The sequence below is a fragment of the Suillus subalutaceus genome (genome assembly GCF_016647625.1).
Source record: "Suillus subalutaceus strain FC151 chromosome Unknown DFJ58scaffold_360, whole genome shotgun sequence".
In the NCBI taxonomy this organism is placed as follows: Eukaryota; Fungi; Basidiomycota; class Agaricomycetes; order Boletales; family Suillaceae; genus Suillus; species Suillus subalutaceus.
In genome coordinates this window covers 1-16,515 of record NW_024540609.1, presented here as the reverse complement: position 1 = coordinate 16,515, position 16,515 = coordinate 1, and the positions used below count along the sequence as shown (strand labels likewise).

Below are 16,515 nucleotides of genomic sequence, written 5' to 3'. Positions count from 1 at the left end.
TACGGCCGTCGCTGATTTGCCCATTGTGACATAGCAAGTCTTAAACTAAGTCCCAGATTAACAATGTAAGTTGAACAGCAACATTATTGAACGCACCTCTAGTTCTGCACAAGCAAGGACCTCCTCTTGCAGGTTTTCTGGCCAGTGTTTCTTAAAGTACGCCATCTTACCCATTGGATCAAGTACTGTACAGATATGTTAGCAATGTGCAGCACCGCATGAACAGAATAAGACATTGTTAAGACCGTAGCTCAAGGGTAGATGGGATCCGAAGGGCTTGGCCTCAGCTCGTGCGCTGTGCCCCTTACCCGAGTATGTGCCCTTAATTTCAGAATGAAGTCCAGATGGAATCCGACGAAGTCCGAAGGACTTCCGGAGGCTGGCTACTCTAGTAGAGTGCTAGAGGACTTCCGGATGAGTGCAAGAAACTTCCGGAGGAGTATAGGAAACTCCAGAGGAGTTTCATCCGCTGTATCAGATCCGAAGGTAAGACTTCCCAAGGTAAGTTCCCTAGATAGAAACACATAGAGGATAGGCTGCAAGGGACAGAGTCCAAAGCAGGATAGGATAGGAGGAGTGGTCTGAAGGACAGGACATCCGGAGGTCCGAAGGTTAAGACGTCCGAAGGTTGCGACGTCCGAAGGTTACGACGTCCGAAGGTTACGATGTTCGAAGGTTACGACATCCGAAGGTCTGAAGGTTTATGAGGACCAGAGGAGTGGACAGGATCAGGACAGGAGGGGAAAGGCTACTATGGACAAGGTCCAGAGTAGAAACAAACAGAGGTAGACTACACTATGGTAGAGTCAGATAGACGGGATTTAGACAGAAGTCTCGGAAAGACAGGAAGTGCTGGAAAGGCAAAACTTCGGTCTAGGGAATCAATCCCTAGACTTCAGAACAGAGACATAGGGGACAAATCCGAAGGTCTGGATTTCCGGCCTAGGGAATCCATCCCTAGGCCTTAATGGAAAGGCAGAACTCAGATGGACCAAAGTCCGAGACAAGAATGAGTGAAGTCTAATGTGCGAGAGAGCAAGTCTATGTTGAGACAGAGCAAAGTCTAAGGTGATATTCGAACTAAGGAAACTTTACAGGAGTTGTACAGATCTTTATATACTGGAAGGGATCCGAGAGGATCGGTAAGCTGAACACAAATGCTATGTACGAGCATGTGGAAACATATTAGTAAGTATGAACGGCACATAAGTAAATGAACTCGGATATGAACAGAGTACAAGGATCAATAAGCAAGACGGAAACTGAGATAACCGAAGTCCGGAGTCAAGGGGATTACCATAAGGAGATAGACGCTGATTTAAGGTTTAGGCCTCGGATATGAGTATAGGTCGGATCCGGAGGTCTAGAGATATCAGATGAAGCGTCTGGATATCGGATGAGCAGATCCGGAGATCTAGGTGAATACGAGACTAGGATATGGATCATGGATATAGACCGGTAGTCTAGGGAAGGTAGAGTCCGAGATGGAATGAGCTCGGATCCGATAGGACCAAGGGTGGATGAAGCAGGCTTAGCTGCGGAGGTCCGAAGGTATTGATATATGGATGTACGAAGGTGTATGGATCCAAACCGATAGTGGACTGGAGGACTGAAGGCATGGATAAGGGTATGGAGGTCCGGATGTGCATCCGTAAGGCGTGGGAACATCATCGGACGAAGGTCCGGAATACGGGATATGACAGACATACACATAGCCATGATGTATGCTGGTGAGTCAGTTGTCTTTTCATAGTACTGGTCGATCTTTTGTGCGGCAGCATGGAGTGCGGGAGAAAAACCGGCATACTTAGGTCAGTCTGCACAATTCGACCACGCTCGATGAAGGGTCTCAAGGGCGGGAATAGCCAAATGAAGTGTGGTCCCTTTGTCCGATGAGAAAGCCTGTTGAGCTACATCTGTGTACTGAAGAAACAAATTAGAGGGAACTTTGTGAATACGAAACAGAACATACTGAGAGTAGATCAGCAAATTTACTGGCACGCTGTGGAATTCACAACCTGACTAGGTACCTGGAAAGTACTTAGCCAGTATATGAGGTCTTAACTCTGCCTAGCTGCTTCACTTGCAAGCAAGAGTGTTCGACCCTAAAGGGGCCTGCTGGTTAAGTCTAAATATGTCAGTACTATATGAGGAATGAAACCTGAATGTAGAAAGGTCGAGCCCGATGATAGGAGATGGAGTCTGACGTAGGGGATACCGAGTCCGATGTTTTGGGGATCGGGGAGGACAGGAAAGCGAGGGAGAAGTAAGGAAAAGTGCAGGCTTAGGATAGGAAACACAAGGGAATGTTTAGCAGAAATGAGAGACAGAGGATCAGAGTGTAAAGAGTGGAAATCAGATAAATTCAGCAGGTATAGGGGATAGGGACTAAGAAAGGTGACCTAGTATCAGGGAATTTCTCCCATCTACCGAGTGGTAAAGTACGATCTCCTACTGAGTCCTATTTAACTAGCTACGTGAAAGTCTGGAGTACTGTAGGCGAAAGTAGTAGCGCATCATCGGGTCTGACGAAATATGTAAAAGGCCATGAGGTGCTGCGGCCAGTGGGAATACATGTAATAGCACTGTCTACCACATCAGTAATAAGGAAATAGATGACTGCGCACCTAGTGGGGTAAAGTGCGACAGGACTGGACATAGGTAGGATGAGTCCACAGGGTATCTGAGCGGGTCCGATCATCAGGTTGCGTCGGGGATGTCGGGTTGCATCGGGGATGACTAGGGGTGAGTCGGACAACATGGGGTATGGATGCAAATTGCATAGTGGCTTCATACAAGCCCAGCGGAAATATGATTGTCACAACGCGCCCATTCAGTCGAGGTCAAATGGAGGTAGTCAATTTTGGCCTGTTTTGCCAGATTGTGTTTTTGCATGCCCATCTCATAAACATAAACATCGACATGCTAGGGCCCAAGATCTAATAGGGCAATACTTTGTGAATATTAGACTCACCTCCTTACTACCTTCTGTGCGATTGATCATTACATATGTTGAAGACCAATGGACTTTCATATCAAGAAGGAGCTGCGTGGGGTTTGAGACACCAGCCTTGGCTTGAACACTCTTGTAAAGTTCCTTTTGTTTGGCTGATGAGCGTTCCTTCACGCATATTGAGCGAATAAGTCCGATCTCATCACGGTCACCTTGAATTGACATGTCAGGCTCCAAAGTGTGAGGATCATGCGGGTCATAGTGAGGAGCCTTGCTGTATGTGCTGATGAGGAGTTGCATGCTGAGATTGATGACATGCGCTAAGCAGCTACAGTCATAATGTATGGGTTCGCTAGCAACCAAATAAAATCGGACTTACTTGATTCTGCGAGCTCACCATGGGAATTCCTTGTTACATCGGACTTCATATAATAGCGCAAATTCTTCGAGCATGGTACTGTTGTTAGCTGCATTGTCACAGGTAACATGGCCAAGCTAAAAAGATTCAATTAAACCACGAATCGTTCAGTTGTGATAACATACCTTATGTACAATACCCAGACGGTCCAGAACCTTGAAGAGAGTACCACTGAGCCGCTTGCCATTGTGTGAGTTGTTGACTTGCATAAAACCAAGTAGCGCACTTTCACACTCCCAATGAGTATCAGTCTTTGCTTTGATCCAATGGCCTGTAATGGCAAAGTAAGCATCGACATTCTCAGCCTGCCAGGCATCGCAGGTTGTATTTATCGCACCACTAATGGCATCACTATTCAGCTTCTCCTTAAGTTTCATAAGATGATTCTTGAACATCCTCATGATCTCGGCTCGAGTCGCCTTCCTGCCCGGGATCTTGACGCGCGACAAGCCATTCAATGGCAGCCTGCTTGAACAAGCTATCCGAGTACGGGATGACTCATTCGGCAATCTTTTGTTCAGTCAGATGGGAGGTGATTATTTGCTAGTCATGTTCAGCCTTTTCCTTGCGAGCCTTGACATCACCAGGTAGCATCGACTCGAACAAGTTTTTTTTGCCATGTACGATTTTTGCCTATGTAATGTATCAATACAAAGTTCAGGTAGAGCACATAGTTACTCACCGCAAAGTTAGCCTCTGCATGTTGATGGAGTGTAGTCGTTTCATTGACGAGTACACATTTTTTCCTATCAGCTGATCAGTGGGTGAGTGTAGAAAATGTGAGCAGACTTACTGGCAAATCTTGCACTTGCAGTGCTTCTTGACTTTGCCATTAGACCCAGTGTGATCAAATGTGGCGCCAAAAAATTCTTCAATGTCAGCAGTTTGGAGCTCACACGTTGACCCTGTGTCCGCAATCGACTGAACGTCGATGTCGATGAGGATACCATCCTCACCCACTGGGTCCGAGTCTGTTCTTGCAGCCGCCTTGCGAGCTTTCTTTGCTGATGGTCAAGTATTAAGTTAGATCACATCATGAAGGGGCGAATAAACTTACGTTTTGGGTTTGTGCGCGCATTTTCACGCTCGTCGATGTCATCATCCGAGATTTCTTCGACGTAGGGGCGTTTGTTGCTAGATGTAGATGTGGCAGGCTGGACTGGCTGGGGCACAGAAAGCTCTAGTGATGAACCTGAGGTAGCAGTCTGTGGAATTTCGTTAGTAGACCTTGCAGCTTCTGCAGCGCGGAATTTGTTGATGGCCTTCATTTGTAATGGTAGGGCTGCCCTCTCCGAGTGCTCAAGAAGGGCAGCTGTTGGTTTTGTCCAACGTATGGGGTGTGCCACACGAGGCTCATCACCATTGGTGGAGGCTGCAGTGTCTGTGCTGATCATATGAAGGTAGTAGGTAGGGGGGTAAGGAGGCACATACAATGACATATTAGCGAGAAATATAAGTTAGAGTCTCGACGGACCATCAAACCTCCGAACGAATAGCATAGTAGTAAATCAAAGGACCTATTCTGACATTAGAGTGAGTAATGTTAAAAGAAACATGGCAACTCACTTGTATATCAACAGGAACATGGTGATCCACTCGTCTGAAGGATGTAAAGTCCTTTAATCGGTCAATTCTGACATGTAGTGATGGTGGGGCGAAGCAGAAGACGAAGGTAAAAATAGAATCTGGCACTGGAAACGTGAGTCCGAGGCAGTACATAATGTACATAATACTACCCTAAAAGCCCTGGCCTGGGCCGGCAGCATAGGCTTCGCAAAATCATGGGCCAGGCCAAAGCCCTATGCAAGCTGTGACTTTGGCCTGGCTCAATGGGGGCCGGCTTTGGCTGGCTCACGGCCAAAAGCCGGGCCATGCACATCACTACGTGTACCCAAGGGTACCAACGGGTACAGGTCTTCAAATGGGTATCAACGGGTTGCGCAGGTATGGCAGTGAACCTGCGGGTATAAATTCAAACTATACTAGAAAACATTTAGTAACTACAGATTAATAATAATACCTAAATCTGAGCCTTCGTTGTTGCCTCAGTGGTGAAAGTGGGTGGAGAGTCGAGTCGCGAGTGACAACAGCCGACCTGTGTGACTGACCAGGCGCAAAGCCAGCGCTTCCCTGTGAAGTGCAATAGCCTCATCTAAGTCTTTGTTGTTGCCTCGGTGGTAAAAGCGGGTGGAGAGTTTAGTCGTAAGGTTAGTTAATGACATGGACCAATGTGTGTGACTGACAGGGAGCAAAGCTAACACTTCCTTGTGAAGTGCGATAGCCTCATCCAAGTCTTTGTTGTTGCCTTGATGGTGAAAGCAGGTGGAGAGTTGAGTGGTGAAAGCGGGTGGAGAGTTGAGTTGTAAGGTTAGTTAATGACATGGACCAATGTGTGTGACTGACCGGGTGCAAAGCCAGCACTTCCCTCTGACGCGCGATAGCCTCATCCAAGTCTTCGCCATTGCCTCGGTGCGAGAAGTGGGAGGAAAGTTGAGTTGCAAGGTTATTTAACGATGGGGACCGAACTGTGACTGACCGGGCACAAAGCCAGTGCTTCCCTGTGAAGTGCAATAGCCTCATCTAAGTCTTCATTGTTGCCACAGTGCTCGAAGCAGGAGGAGAGTTGAATTGCAAGGTTATTTAATGACAAGGACCAATCTGTGTGACCAACCGGGTGCACAGCCAGCGCTTCCCTCTGAAGTGCGATGGCCTGATCCAAGTCTTCGTCATTGCCTCGGTGTGAGAAGCAGAAGGAGAGTTGACTGGCAAGGTCATTTAATGACATGGACCGATCTGGGTGACCGATCGGGCGCAAAGCCAGCGCTTCCCTGTGAAGTGCGATAGCCTGATCCAGGTCTTCGTCATTGCCTTGTTGCGAGAAGTGGGAGGATGAAGACAGGTGTTATGTTGAAGAAGATGGAGGAGAATAGCAGGGTGTGGGCATTGGCGGTATCACAAGATGGACAATTGATAGTAATAGTCTAGACTCATGTAAGTAGTTAATGTGCACCTTACCGCAGACTACGGCAGTTGCTGCAGCAGACGACCATATATGGAAGTGATGGGTATGCGGGTCACAGGTCTCAAAATCCCAACCCACACCCGTACCCGCCAGTAATCATACCTGCGACCCGCCGCAGGTTACCCATACCTGTGCTAATGCCTAGTTCCGATAGACAAAAAACTTTGTCGTATGCGGGTTTCAAACCTGCGCAGTTTGAGAGGAACAGATTTTGACTTTTTTAACAACCACTTGGCTAAGCCCAGTTGAGATGGACCACGGAGGAAACCATCTATGAGTGAATCATCAAGAGTGTTCCAACCGCATTGACCTTCTGTGGCACAGTATTGTGCCACTTCTGCATCATGCCATCTCATGAAGCACTCATGATGTGGTGCAATAAGACAAGATTCCATATATCCTCCTCATGTTCCCGAAACTTGTGCTTTGGAGTAAAAATAACTTTTTCATTGGCAGGTTTTGAACCTACACAGTCGAAGAGGAACAGATTTTGACTCTGTTGTGGTAACTACTTTTGCCAGGATGAAGCTGAGATGAACTTTTGAGGAAACCATCCATGAGTGAACGTCAAAGTGTGTTCTGATAGCAAAAAAACCACAATCAGCAGATTTCGAACCTGCACAGTCCAAAAGAAACAGATTTTGATTCTGTCGTGGTAACCACTTTGATCAAGACTGAGATGAACCTCCAAGTCTGACATCAGTAATGATTCACACATTTCTTAATCTCTTTTTTTGTCACTTGTTTTTCCACACAATAGTGAAGAGCTTCGCACAAGAACCATAATGTCTCCTTGTCACAAGCTGCCACAAGTTAAAAAGCAGATCCTACCCTCTTGTTTTTGGCTTTTTCACACCTTTTTCACACTTGTTTGAGAATGAACTGCATTGCAGTTGGTAATTGCCCCATATTTTCAACTTTCTCACACTTAATGCACACTTGTTAGAATGAAAAACAACTGCATTTAAGGCGGTTAAGCATGTAGAATGAAAATAAAATAAAATGTGTGATGACAATAGTAGCAGGGGGGTGATGAGACAGCATGTGAATAAAGAAATAATTCATAGTCACTTGCAAAACATGTACTGGCAAGTAGATTAAAAGTGGTCATAATGAGCTAAAATATGAGACATGATTGAAAGCAGATACAATATGATGACAGTGGTAGCAGGGGTGGCAACAAGATGGCATGTGAACAACAAGGAAATACAAACAGTGGTATAGTCTGTCGGTAAAGTTCATAGTCAGTTATAGGATTAACTGCGAAAACAAAAGACAATACCATCTAACAAATGAGTGCTCACTCATCCTCAGATTCTTTGTCAACATCCATCTAAGTACCATGCCTCTTCACTGTGAGAACCTGTGAGTTTCAGAGAATGACTGAGTCTGGAAGGCAATTGGTAGATGATGTGTGGAACCTTTTTTTTCTATCATTGTTCATTGTCCATTCGCACGAAACAACATGAATACCCAAGAAACTACCATTGAGCTTTACGACAGTGGTGCATCGCAACACATGTCCCCATATCAAGATCACTTTGTTAATTTCAAATCAATTCCCCCACATGCAATTGAAGCTGCTAACAAACATACCTTCGATGCCATAGGCAGAGGTGATCTGCCTGTTGAGATTCCAAATGGCAAAACCAAGACCTGCATCCTGTTGACAAATGTTCTCTATGCCCCATCAATGGGAGCAACCCTCATTTCAATCAGTAGACTCACCCACACAGGCTATGCAGCCTTATTCTGTGGTGACTCATGTAGAATTCTCGATGCTAAGAACAAGACACTAGGCGAAGTTACCATCAGCAGAGGCTCATATTGCATCAAAAATGAACTGACCACGTGTGCAGCAGCCACAAATACATTGAAGGTTCTGACCATGGAGGATCTACACCGACAGATGGCCCATGTCACCCCATCAGCTATTTGTGAGATGTTGGTGAAGGGGATGGCAGAAGGAGTCAAGCTAGATCCTAACCATACTACCATGGGTCAATGCAAGTCTTGCAAATATGCAAAGGCCACATGCAAACCAATCGGGAAGGAATGTAACCCAAAATGATGTGAAAACCTCAGTGATGAAGTTCATACCGATGTGAAAGAGAAATAGCGACTAGGCAGTTAGAAACTAGCGCTACTTATCCAAATAGGCGCAAGTGTAGTATTCGACCCAAGAGGACTGCTATTGAAGCAACTCCCTTCTAATATGCAAGGGTAGCGATAGCACGAAGGACTAATAACCTATAGCGACCTAAGACCCAAAACTGATGAGTAGCACTATTGCGATCAGCGACTAGCGACAGTGAGTTCTGACAGAGAAATGTGTGTATAAGTGAGAGGTGCTATGCAAGTTGTTTTATGCGATAGCGCTATGCGACATCCGACTAGCGACAGCGAGAATAAATCAAAGAGAGCGAAAGCGAGGAGTAAAGTAAGACAGTGCAAGTGAAATGCCCGATAGCGACTAGATTATAGCTTGACTACCGATAGCTGATCCCGATGTTGCGAAAGTCGAACTTAAGAGGGAACTTTAGCAACGCGCACTTAAAGCAAGTCAAGTGACATGCGATCAAAGAGATTGGCAAGAGTGGAATCGATTGCACCAAGACTAGGATATAGCGACTAAAGTGACCCTGACACCAGCAAAGGTCCGGGGAAGGGAAGTACTGTACTGTATGTAGGACGGGTCATTTTATCATACTGCATAGGGGTTCAGGATTGCGTAGGCAAGTATAGTAGCGACACTGGCAAGGGCACAATGTAGCGACAGGTAATAAACATGCAGCGCTGTGGAACACGAGGACACATGTAATAAGACCTGCGACTGATGAGTAGCGACATTTAGGGAAAAATAATGCACCAGTGGAGGTAGGTGGACATAGGCAGGACATGGGAGGACGGAATACCTAGGTGTCAGACCAGGATAGCACGCTATGGGAGAAAAGTAGTTCCAAAGCGGATAGTTTGGGAGCTGAATAGTGCTGGTGACTAGCACCTTACTCTTTTCCTCTAGGCAAGGCAAAATATGCCTATGACACTCATACGCGCCTAGCGCTGGTATGATTGTCACACCGACCTGTGGGGACCATCTCAAGTCCAAACACCAAGTGGGAAGACCTACTATGTGTTGTTTACAGATGTTCACACTTGTTATACATGCCTATACCTTTTAGCATCAAAATATGAAACATTTGAGTCATACAAGACTTACGAGGCATGGTTGAAAACCCAGCATAAGGTCCAAGTCAAATGCCTTTGGTCCAACCATGGTGGAGAGTATCTGAGTGACAAATTCACTCAGCACCTTCAATCACATGGAACAGTTCAAAAACTCACCACCCATGATACCCCACAGAACAATGGAGTTGCAGAAAGGTTGAATTAGGACACTAATAGAATGTGTCCACACAGTGCTACATGCAAGTGGTCTACCAAAGAACCTATGGGGAGAAGGCATCAAGCACACCGTCTATGTGAAAATAGAACCATCACACACTTGCTAGAAGAAAAGACACCATATAAGATGTCAACAGGGAAGAAACCACACTTAGGGGACCTACCAATCTGGGGAACCAAGGTCTGGGTACATAACCCAACTGGCTCCAAGCTTGATATGCGAGTACACATGGGTCAGTGGATAGGTTTTGACACTGAGAGTGGAGCACATAGAGTATATTTCGAGGATCACCAGAATATCGCTGTTGAATGCAACATCTCATTTGATAGATGAACTGAGGAAGGTCCAGTGCTAACACCACATTCACTGATTGAGAGGGAGAGTGAAACTACAAATACCAATCAGCAAATGACCAATCATCAGGACACAAACCCCCCACCAGATCCAGAACCTCAGAATGGCTCACTTGGTCCAAACTTTGAACAGCCACCAACCGGTCCAAGACGATCTACTTGCCAGCAGACAGAGTCCCCCTACATGCGCATGTTGCATAGTGGTGAAGGTACCCATGATGGTAGAGAAGGTGACCCAGCTATCCCAAGAGGAATGCAGAAAGTGGAGAAAGAGGGAGAGCAAGGTGGCAATAGCATGGGAACCTATGGAGAAGGGTTAGGAAGTGAATTGTGATTTGATGAAAAACCCACTGCTTATGTGATGTTCATGGGAATGAGAGAGGCTGAAGGACTGGAACCATGCACCATCAAAGATGCAAAGACACAATCTGATTGGACAAAGTGGAAAGAAGCTGTTAGTGCAGAAATGAAGAGTCTTGATGAAGCACATACCTGGGACATCATCAAGCAACCCAAGAACAAGAACATTGTCAGCTGCAAGTGGGTCTTCAAGATAAAAAGGAACGCTGAAGGAGAAATTGATAAGTACAAGGTCCAACTGGTGGTGCGAGGCTTCACACAAGTTTATGGGGTGGACTATTATGAGACTTACTCATCTGTTGCTCGTCTTGCATCACTGAGACTAATCCTTGCTATCGCAGCACATCAGGACTGGGACATTGGAGCCCCTTCAGTGACAAATCCCGTATTATACGGGTCACCCCGACCTACATAATATCCTGTGTAATACGGGCCAGCGGATTATGGGCCGATGTTATGTATATACCCGATATGTTGACGGGTGGGCCAGGAGGAATATTATTTCCGATGGAGACGGGTGGGCCCATCTATGCTGATGTTATATATATCATCGATGATAGCAGATGGGCCGGGAGAAATATTATTATGGAGATGGGTGGGCCCATGTGGGTAATATGTAGAGTAGGATTGACATATATTATAGACCTGAGGAGAGATGTATAGCAAATAGTATTATATAGACGGGTGGGGCCGACGTATCAGTATTATTTTGTAGACGGATGGGCCGAGGGAGCGGTGAAATATTTATTAGATAGACGGGTGGGCCGATGTAGGGAAATATTAGATAGACGGGTGAGCCAAGGGTGGGGTGAATTATTTATTACATAGACGGGTGGGCCGATGTGGGGTAATATTAGATAGACGGGTGGGCCGAGGGTGAGGTGAATGATTTATTACATAGACAGGTGGGCTGACGTGGGGTAATATTAGATAGACGGGTGGGCCGAGGGTGAGGTGAATTATTTATTACATAGACAGGTGGGCCGACGTGGGGTCATATTAGATAGACGGGTGGGCCGAAGTGCAGAATTTTACATAGACGGGTGGGCCGACATCGGGTAATATCAAGTACCAAGTACTAAAACCCAAAACCCAAAACCTGAAACCTGAAACCTGAAACCCGAGCCCTGAACACCCAGACTTGGGACTCAAGAGACTCAAAACTCAAAATTCAAAACCCAACTGGAAAGTCATACATTTTTACGAGTTAAGAAAATTCAAATTGAAGATGATATACATTTTTGTCATCTGGAAATACCGAGTACCGAGTACCGAGACCTGATACCCAAGACCCGAGATTCGGCACTCGGTAGTCAGTGAAATGAGTACAGAAATACATAAGATACTACACATTAGTGTCAAATTTTGACTTGTGAATCACAAGTCTCGAGTCTCGAGACTCGAATCACCGAGTGCCGAGTGCCGAGTGCCGAGTGCCGAGTGCCGAGTGCCGAGTGCCGAGTGCCGAGTGCCGAGTGCCGAGTGCCCTGAGGCTTCCGGGTATTAAAACACAGATAGCCCTCGCTCTCAGGGGGTCATCAGAATTTAGATCACCTCAAACGGATGTGATTTGGGTGAGATATGAGCAAAATACTATATACGGGTGAATTTCAGTATTGGAAGTTTGATGCTTTCGATGTTTTTGATGTCGGGTCTTGATGCTTTGGGCATTAACATGTAGATAGCCCTCGATCTCAGGGGTGTGGCAAAATTTAGATTGTCTGAAACAGATATAATTTGAGTGAGATATATGCAAAATACCACACACTGACTACCGAGGGCTGAGTACCAAGTGCCGAGTGCTGAGTGCCGAGTTCCGAGTTCCGAGTTCCGAGTTCCGAGTTCCGAGTGCCAAGTACCCCGATGCTCTCGGGTATTAACACCCAGATAGCCCACGCTCTCAGGTGCCTGTCAGAATTTAGATCATCTCAAACAGATGTGATTTGAGTGAGATATGAGCAAAATACTATATACCAGTTGAATTTTGGCATCAGAAGTTCGATGCTTTCGATGTTTTTGATGTCGGCTCTCGATGCTTTCAGGCATTGACATGCAGATAGCCCTAGATCTCAGGGATTCATCAGAATTTAGATAGTCTTAAATAGATATGATTTGAGTGAGATATATGCACAATCCAAGATACAGGGTGAATGAGTCCCAAGTGTTGAGCGCCAAGTGCTCAGTTCTGAGTTCCAAGTGCCGAGTGCTGAGTGCCGAGTGCTGAGTGCCCCGATGTGTTCAGGCATTCAATCACTGTCAGGAGGTGTTCCCTCATCCACCTCAGTGCCATCAGTGTTGCAATCAAGCTTTCTGCCGTGTGCTGAGTGCCGAGTTCCGAGTTCCGAGTGCCCCGATGCTTTCGGGTATTGACACCCCAGATAGCCGTCACTCTCAAGGGCCCGTCAGAATTTAGATCATCTCAAACGGATGTGATTTGAGTGAGATATGAACAGAATACTATATACCGGGTGAATGTTGGCATCAGAAGTTCAATGCTTTCGATGTTATTGATGTCGGGTCTCAATGCTTTGGGGCATTGACATGTAGATAGCCCTCGATCTCAGGGGTGTGGCAAAATTTAGATTGTCTGAAACAGATATAATTTGAGTGAGATATATGCAAAAATACCACACACTGACTACCGAGTGCTGAGTACCAAGTGCCAAGTGCAGAGAACCGAGTTCCGAGTTCCGAGTTCGAGTGCCGAGTGCCGAGTGCCGAGTGACCCGATGCTTTCGGGTATTAAAAGCCCTCGCTCTCAGGGGCCCGTCAGAATTTAGATCATCTCAAATGGATGTGATTTGAGTGAGATATGAACAAAATTCTATATACCGGGTGAATTTTGGCATCAGAAGTTCGATGCTTTCGATGTTTTTGGATGTCTGGTCTTGATGCTTTCGAGCATTAATATGTAGATAGCCCTTGATCTCAGGGGTGTGGCAGAACTCACATTGTCTCAACAAGATATAATTTGAGTGAGATATTTGCAAAATACTATGTATTTACTGACTACCGAGTGCTGAGTGCCGAGTTCTGAGTTCTGAGTTCCGAGTGCCAAGTGCCGAGTTCCAGGAGGTGCCGAAGTTCGAGTGCCGAGTTCTGAGTGCCGAGTTTCCGAGTGCCAAGTACCCCAATGCTTTCGGGCAATTAACACCCAGATCGCCCTCGCTCTCAGGGAACCCGTCAGAATTTAGATCATCTCAAATGGATGTGATTTGAGTGAGATATGAAACAGAATACTATATACCCGGGTGAATTTTGGCATCAGAAGTTCGATGCTTTCGATGTTTTGATGTCTGGTCTTGATGCTTTCGAGCATTAATATGTAGATAGCCCTTGATCTCAGGGGTGTGGCAGAAACTCACATTGTCTCAAACAGATATAATTTGAGTGAGATATTTGCAAAATACTATGTATTTACTGACTACCGAGTGCTGAGTGCCGAGTTCTGAGTTCTGAGTTCGAGTGCCAAGTGCCGAGTGCCGAGTGCCAGAGTGCCGAGTTCCGAGTTCCGAGTGCCGAGTTCCGAGTGCCGAGTGCCAAGTGCCCCGATGGCTTTCGGGTATTGACACCCAGATCACCCCTCACTCTCAAGGGCCCGTCAGAATTTAGATCATCTCAAACGGATGTGATTGAGTGAGATATGAACAAATACTATATACCGGGTGAATTTGGCATCAGAAGTCAATGCTTTCGATGTTTTTGATGTCGGGTCTCAATGCTTTTGGGTTGACATGTAGATAGCCTCGATCTCAGGGGTGTGGTAAAATTCAGATTGTCTGAAACAGATATAATTGAGTGAGATATATGCAAAATCCCATATACTGACTACCAAGTGTTCTGAGTACCAAGTGCCGAGTGCCGAGTGCCGAGTGCCGAGTGCCAAGTGCCTTCCGAGTGCTGAGTGTCCCGATGCTTTCGGGCATTACCACCCAGATAGCCCTTGCTCAGGGGTCCATCAGAATTTTGATTATCTCAAACAGATGTGATTGAGTGAGATAGGAGCAAAATACTAATATCAGGTGAATTTCAGCATTGGAAGTTCAATGCTTTCAATGATTTTGATGTCGGGCTCAATGCTTTCAGGCATTGATATGCATGCCCTTAATGTCAGGAGTTCACAGAATTCATATGGCCTCACATGGACATATGAGGTAATGTAGGACATTCTCAACACATCAGGAGACACATAAAAAAACACAATCATAAGGCACTACATCATGTCTTCAATAGTCATACCTATGTGTAGTATGATAGTGTGATCTTTAATATACTGTTCAGGCTGACACTCATCAAGTATCAACAGGTCTATTGTACAGACTTAGAATAAAATACAGTAGTCTTAACTTGATAGTCATTACACGATAGTCTTCCCTTGATAGTCTAATATGATTGTTTGATTACTACATAATACATAAGCTGTGAGGGTTAGGATTATTATGGAAGATATGACAGTCATGGTTATTAAGAAAGCTTAATATTATGCCTAGCAAGTTAAGACTATTGAGTTAAGACAATCATATCCTTAGTCTAGTAAGCACTGTCAAAGCTTGTGACCTTCTGGTAACCGTGTGGCAAAATCATATTTTGCTGATGTATATATCTTGTGATTGTAACTTTCTTGCACCAGTGCACAGTGATTGCCTTGAATTTCGAGTTTTTTTGTATTTAGAGATACATACCACTGACAGATACTGTTTCAGGGACTGGAACAGTACACTGGAAGCCAATCTATCATATTATACATAGGTGTGATCATAGCAAACCTGATGCAGTCCCTGATGATGTGTTTTTATGTTTCTCCTGATGTTTTAGAATTTTTCCCACACAAGGCTGACAACAAAAACATTGAACCTGCGAAGCTCAGACACACCCAATAAATTGTATTTTGCTCATATCTCCCTCAAATCATGTCTGTTTGAGGCAAAATATGATCCCCAACATCCCTTGATAGTATATGCAATATATAAGGATACTAGGACAACAGGATTTATTCCTGTTGTGCTATGTGCTTACCCTTGGTGCAAAGGCCTGACATCAAAATCACCTGATATATAATAGTTTTGCTCATATCTCACTCAAGTCTTATCCGTGTGAGACGATCTGAATTGTGACAGGCCCCTGAGATCAAGTTCTATCTGCTTGTGAATGCCTGAATGCATTGAGAGCTAGACATTGCAAACATGGAAAGCATTGACCTTACAATGCTGAAAATACACACAGTATATGGGATTTTGCTCATATCTCACTCAACTCTTATCCATTTGGGATGGGCTAAATTCTGCCAGACCCGTGAGATCTAGGGCTATCTGCATGTCAATGCCTGAAGGCATCGAGGCTTGATATCAATAACATCAAAAGCATCAAACTTCGATGGTGGTGAAATTCACTTGGTATATAGTATTTTGCTCATATCTCACTCAAATCACATCCGTTTAAGATGATCTAAATTCTGATGGGCCCCTGAGAGCGTGGGCTATCTGGATGTTAATACCCGAAGCCTCGGGGCACTCGGCACTCGGAACTCGGCACTCGGAACTCGGCACTTGGCACTCGGAACTCGGAACTCAAAACTCAGCACTCAGCACTCAGCATCGGTAGTCAGTATATACATAGTATGGTGCAAATATCTCACTCAAATTATATCTGTTTGAGACAATGTGAATTCTGCCACACCCCTGAGATTGAGGGCTATCTACATGTTCATGCCTGAAAGCATCAAGACCCGACATCAATAACATCGAAAGCATCAAACTTCTGATGCCAACATTCACCCGGCATATAGTATTCTGTTCATATCTCACTCAAATCACATCCGTTTGAGATGATCTCAATTCTGACGGGTCCCTGAGAGCGAGGGCTATCTGGGGTGTTAATACCCGAAAGATCAGGGCACTCGGAACTCAGAACTCGGCACTCGGCACTCAGCACACAGCAGAAAGCTTGATTGCAACACTGAAGGCACTGAGGTGGATGAGGGAACACCTCCTGACAGTGATTGAA

The 16,515-nt window shown here is 45.4% G+C and overlaps 2 protein-coding genes across 2 annotated transcripts; one reads left to right on the top strand and one right to left on the bottom strand.

The window, feature by feature from the left end:
* Positions 1 to 3,813: 3,813 nt before the first annotated feature.
* On the bottom strand, positions 3,814 to 4,810 carry DFJ58DRAFT_876082 (uncharacterized protein; the record flags this gene model as incomplete). Its single annotated transcript, XM_041394438.1, has 4 exons — positions 3,814 to 4,004; positions 4,054 to 4,117; positions 4,165 to 4,375; positions 4,429 to 4,810. 4 exons carry the CDS (start codon positions 4,808 to 4,810, stop codon positions 3,915 to 3,917), a joined length of 747 nt encoding a protein of 248 aa, XP_041235126.1. The 3' UTR covers positions 3,814 to 3,914.
* A 3,276-nt stretch (positions 4,811 to 8,086) lies between these two features.
* DFJ58DRAFT_671986 (uncharacterized protein) lies at positions 8,087 to 8,464 on the top strand (the record flags this gene model as incomplete). The annotated part of the gene is made up of 1 exon (XM_041383005.1): positions 8,087 to 8,464. One exon carries the CDS (start codon positions 8,087 to 8,089, stop codon positions 8,462 to 8,464), a length of 378 nt encoding a protein of 125 aa, XP_041235125.1.
* Positions 8,465 to 16,515: the final 8,051 nt, after the last annotated feature.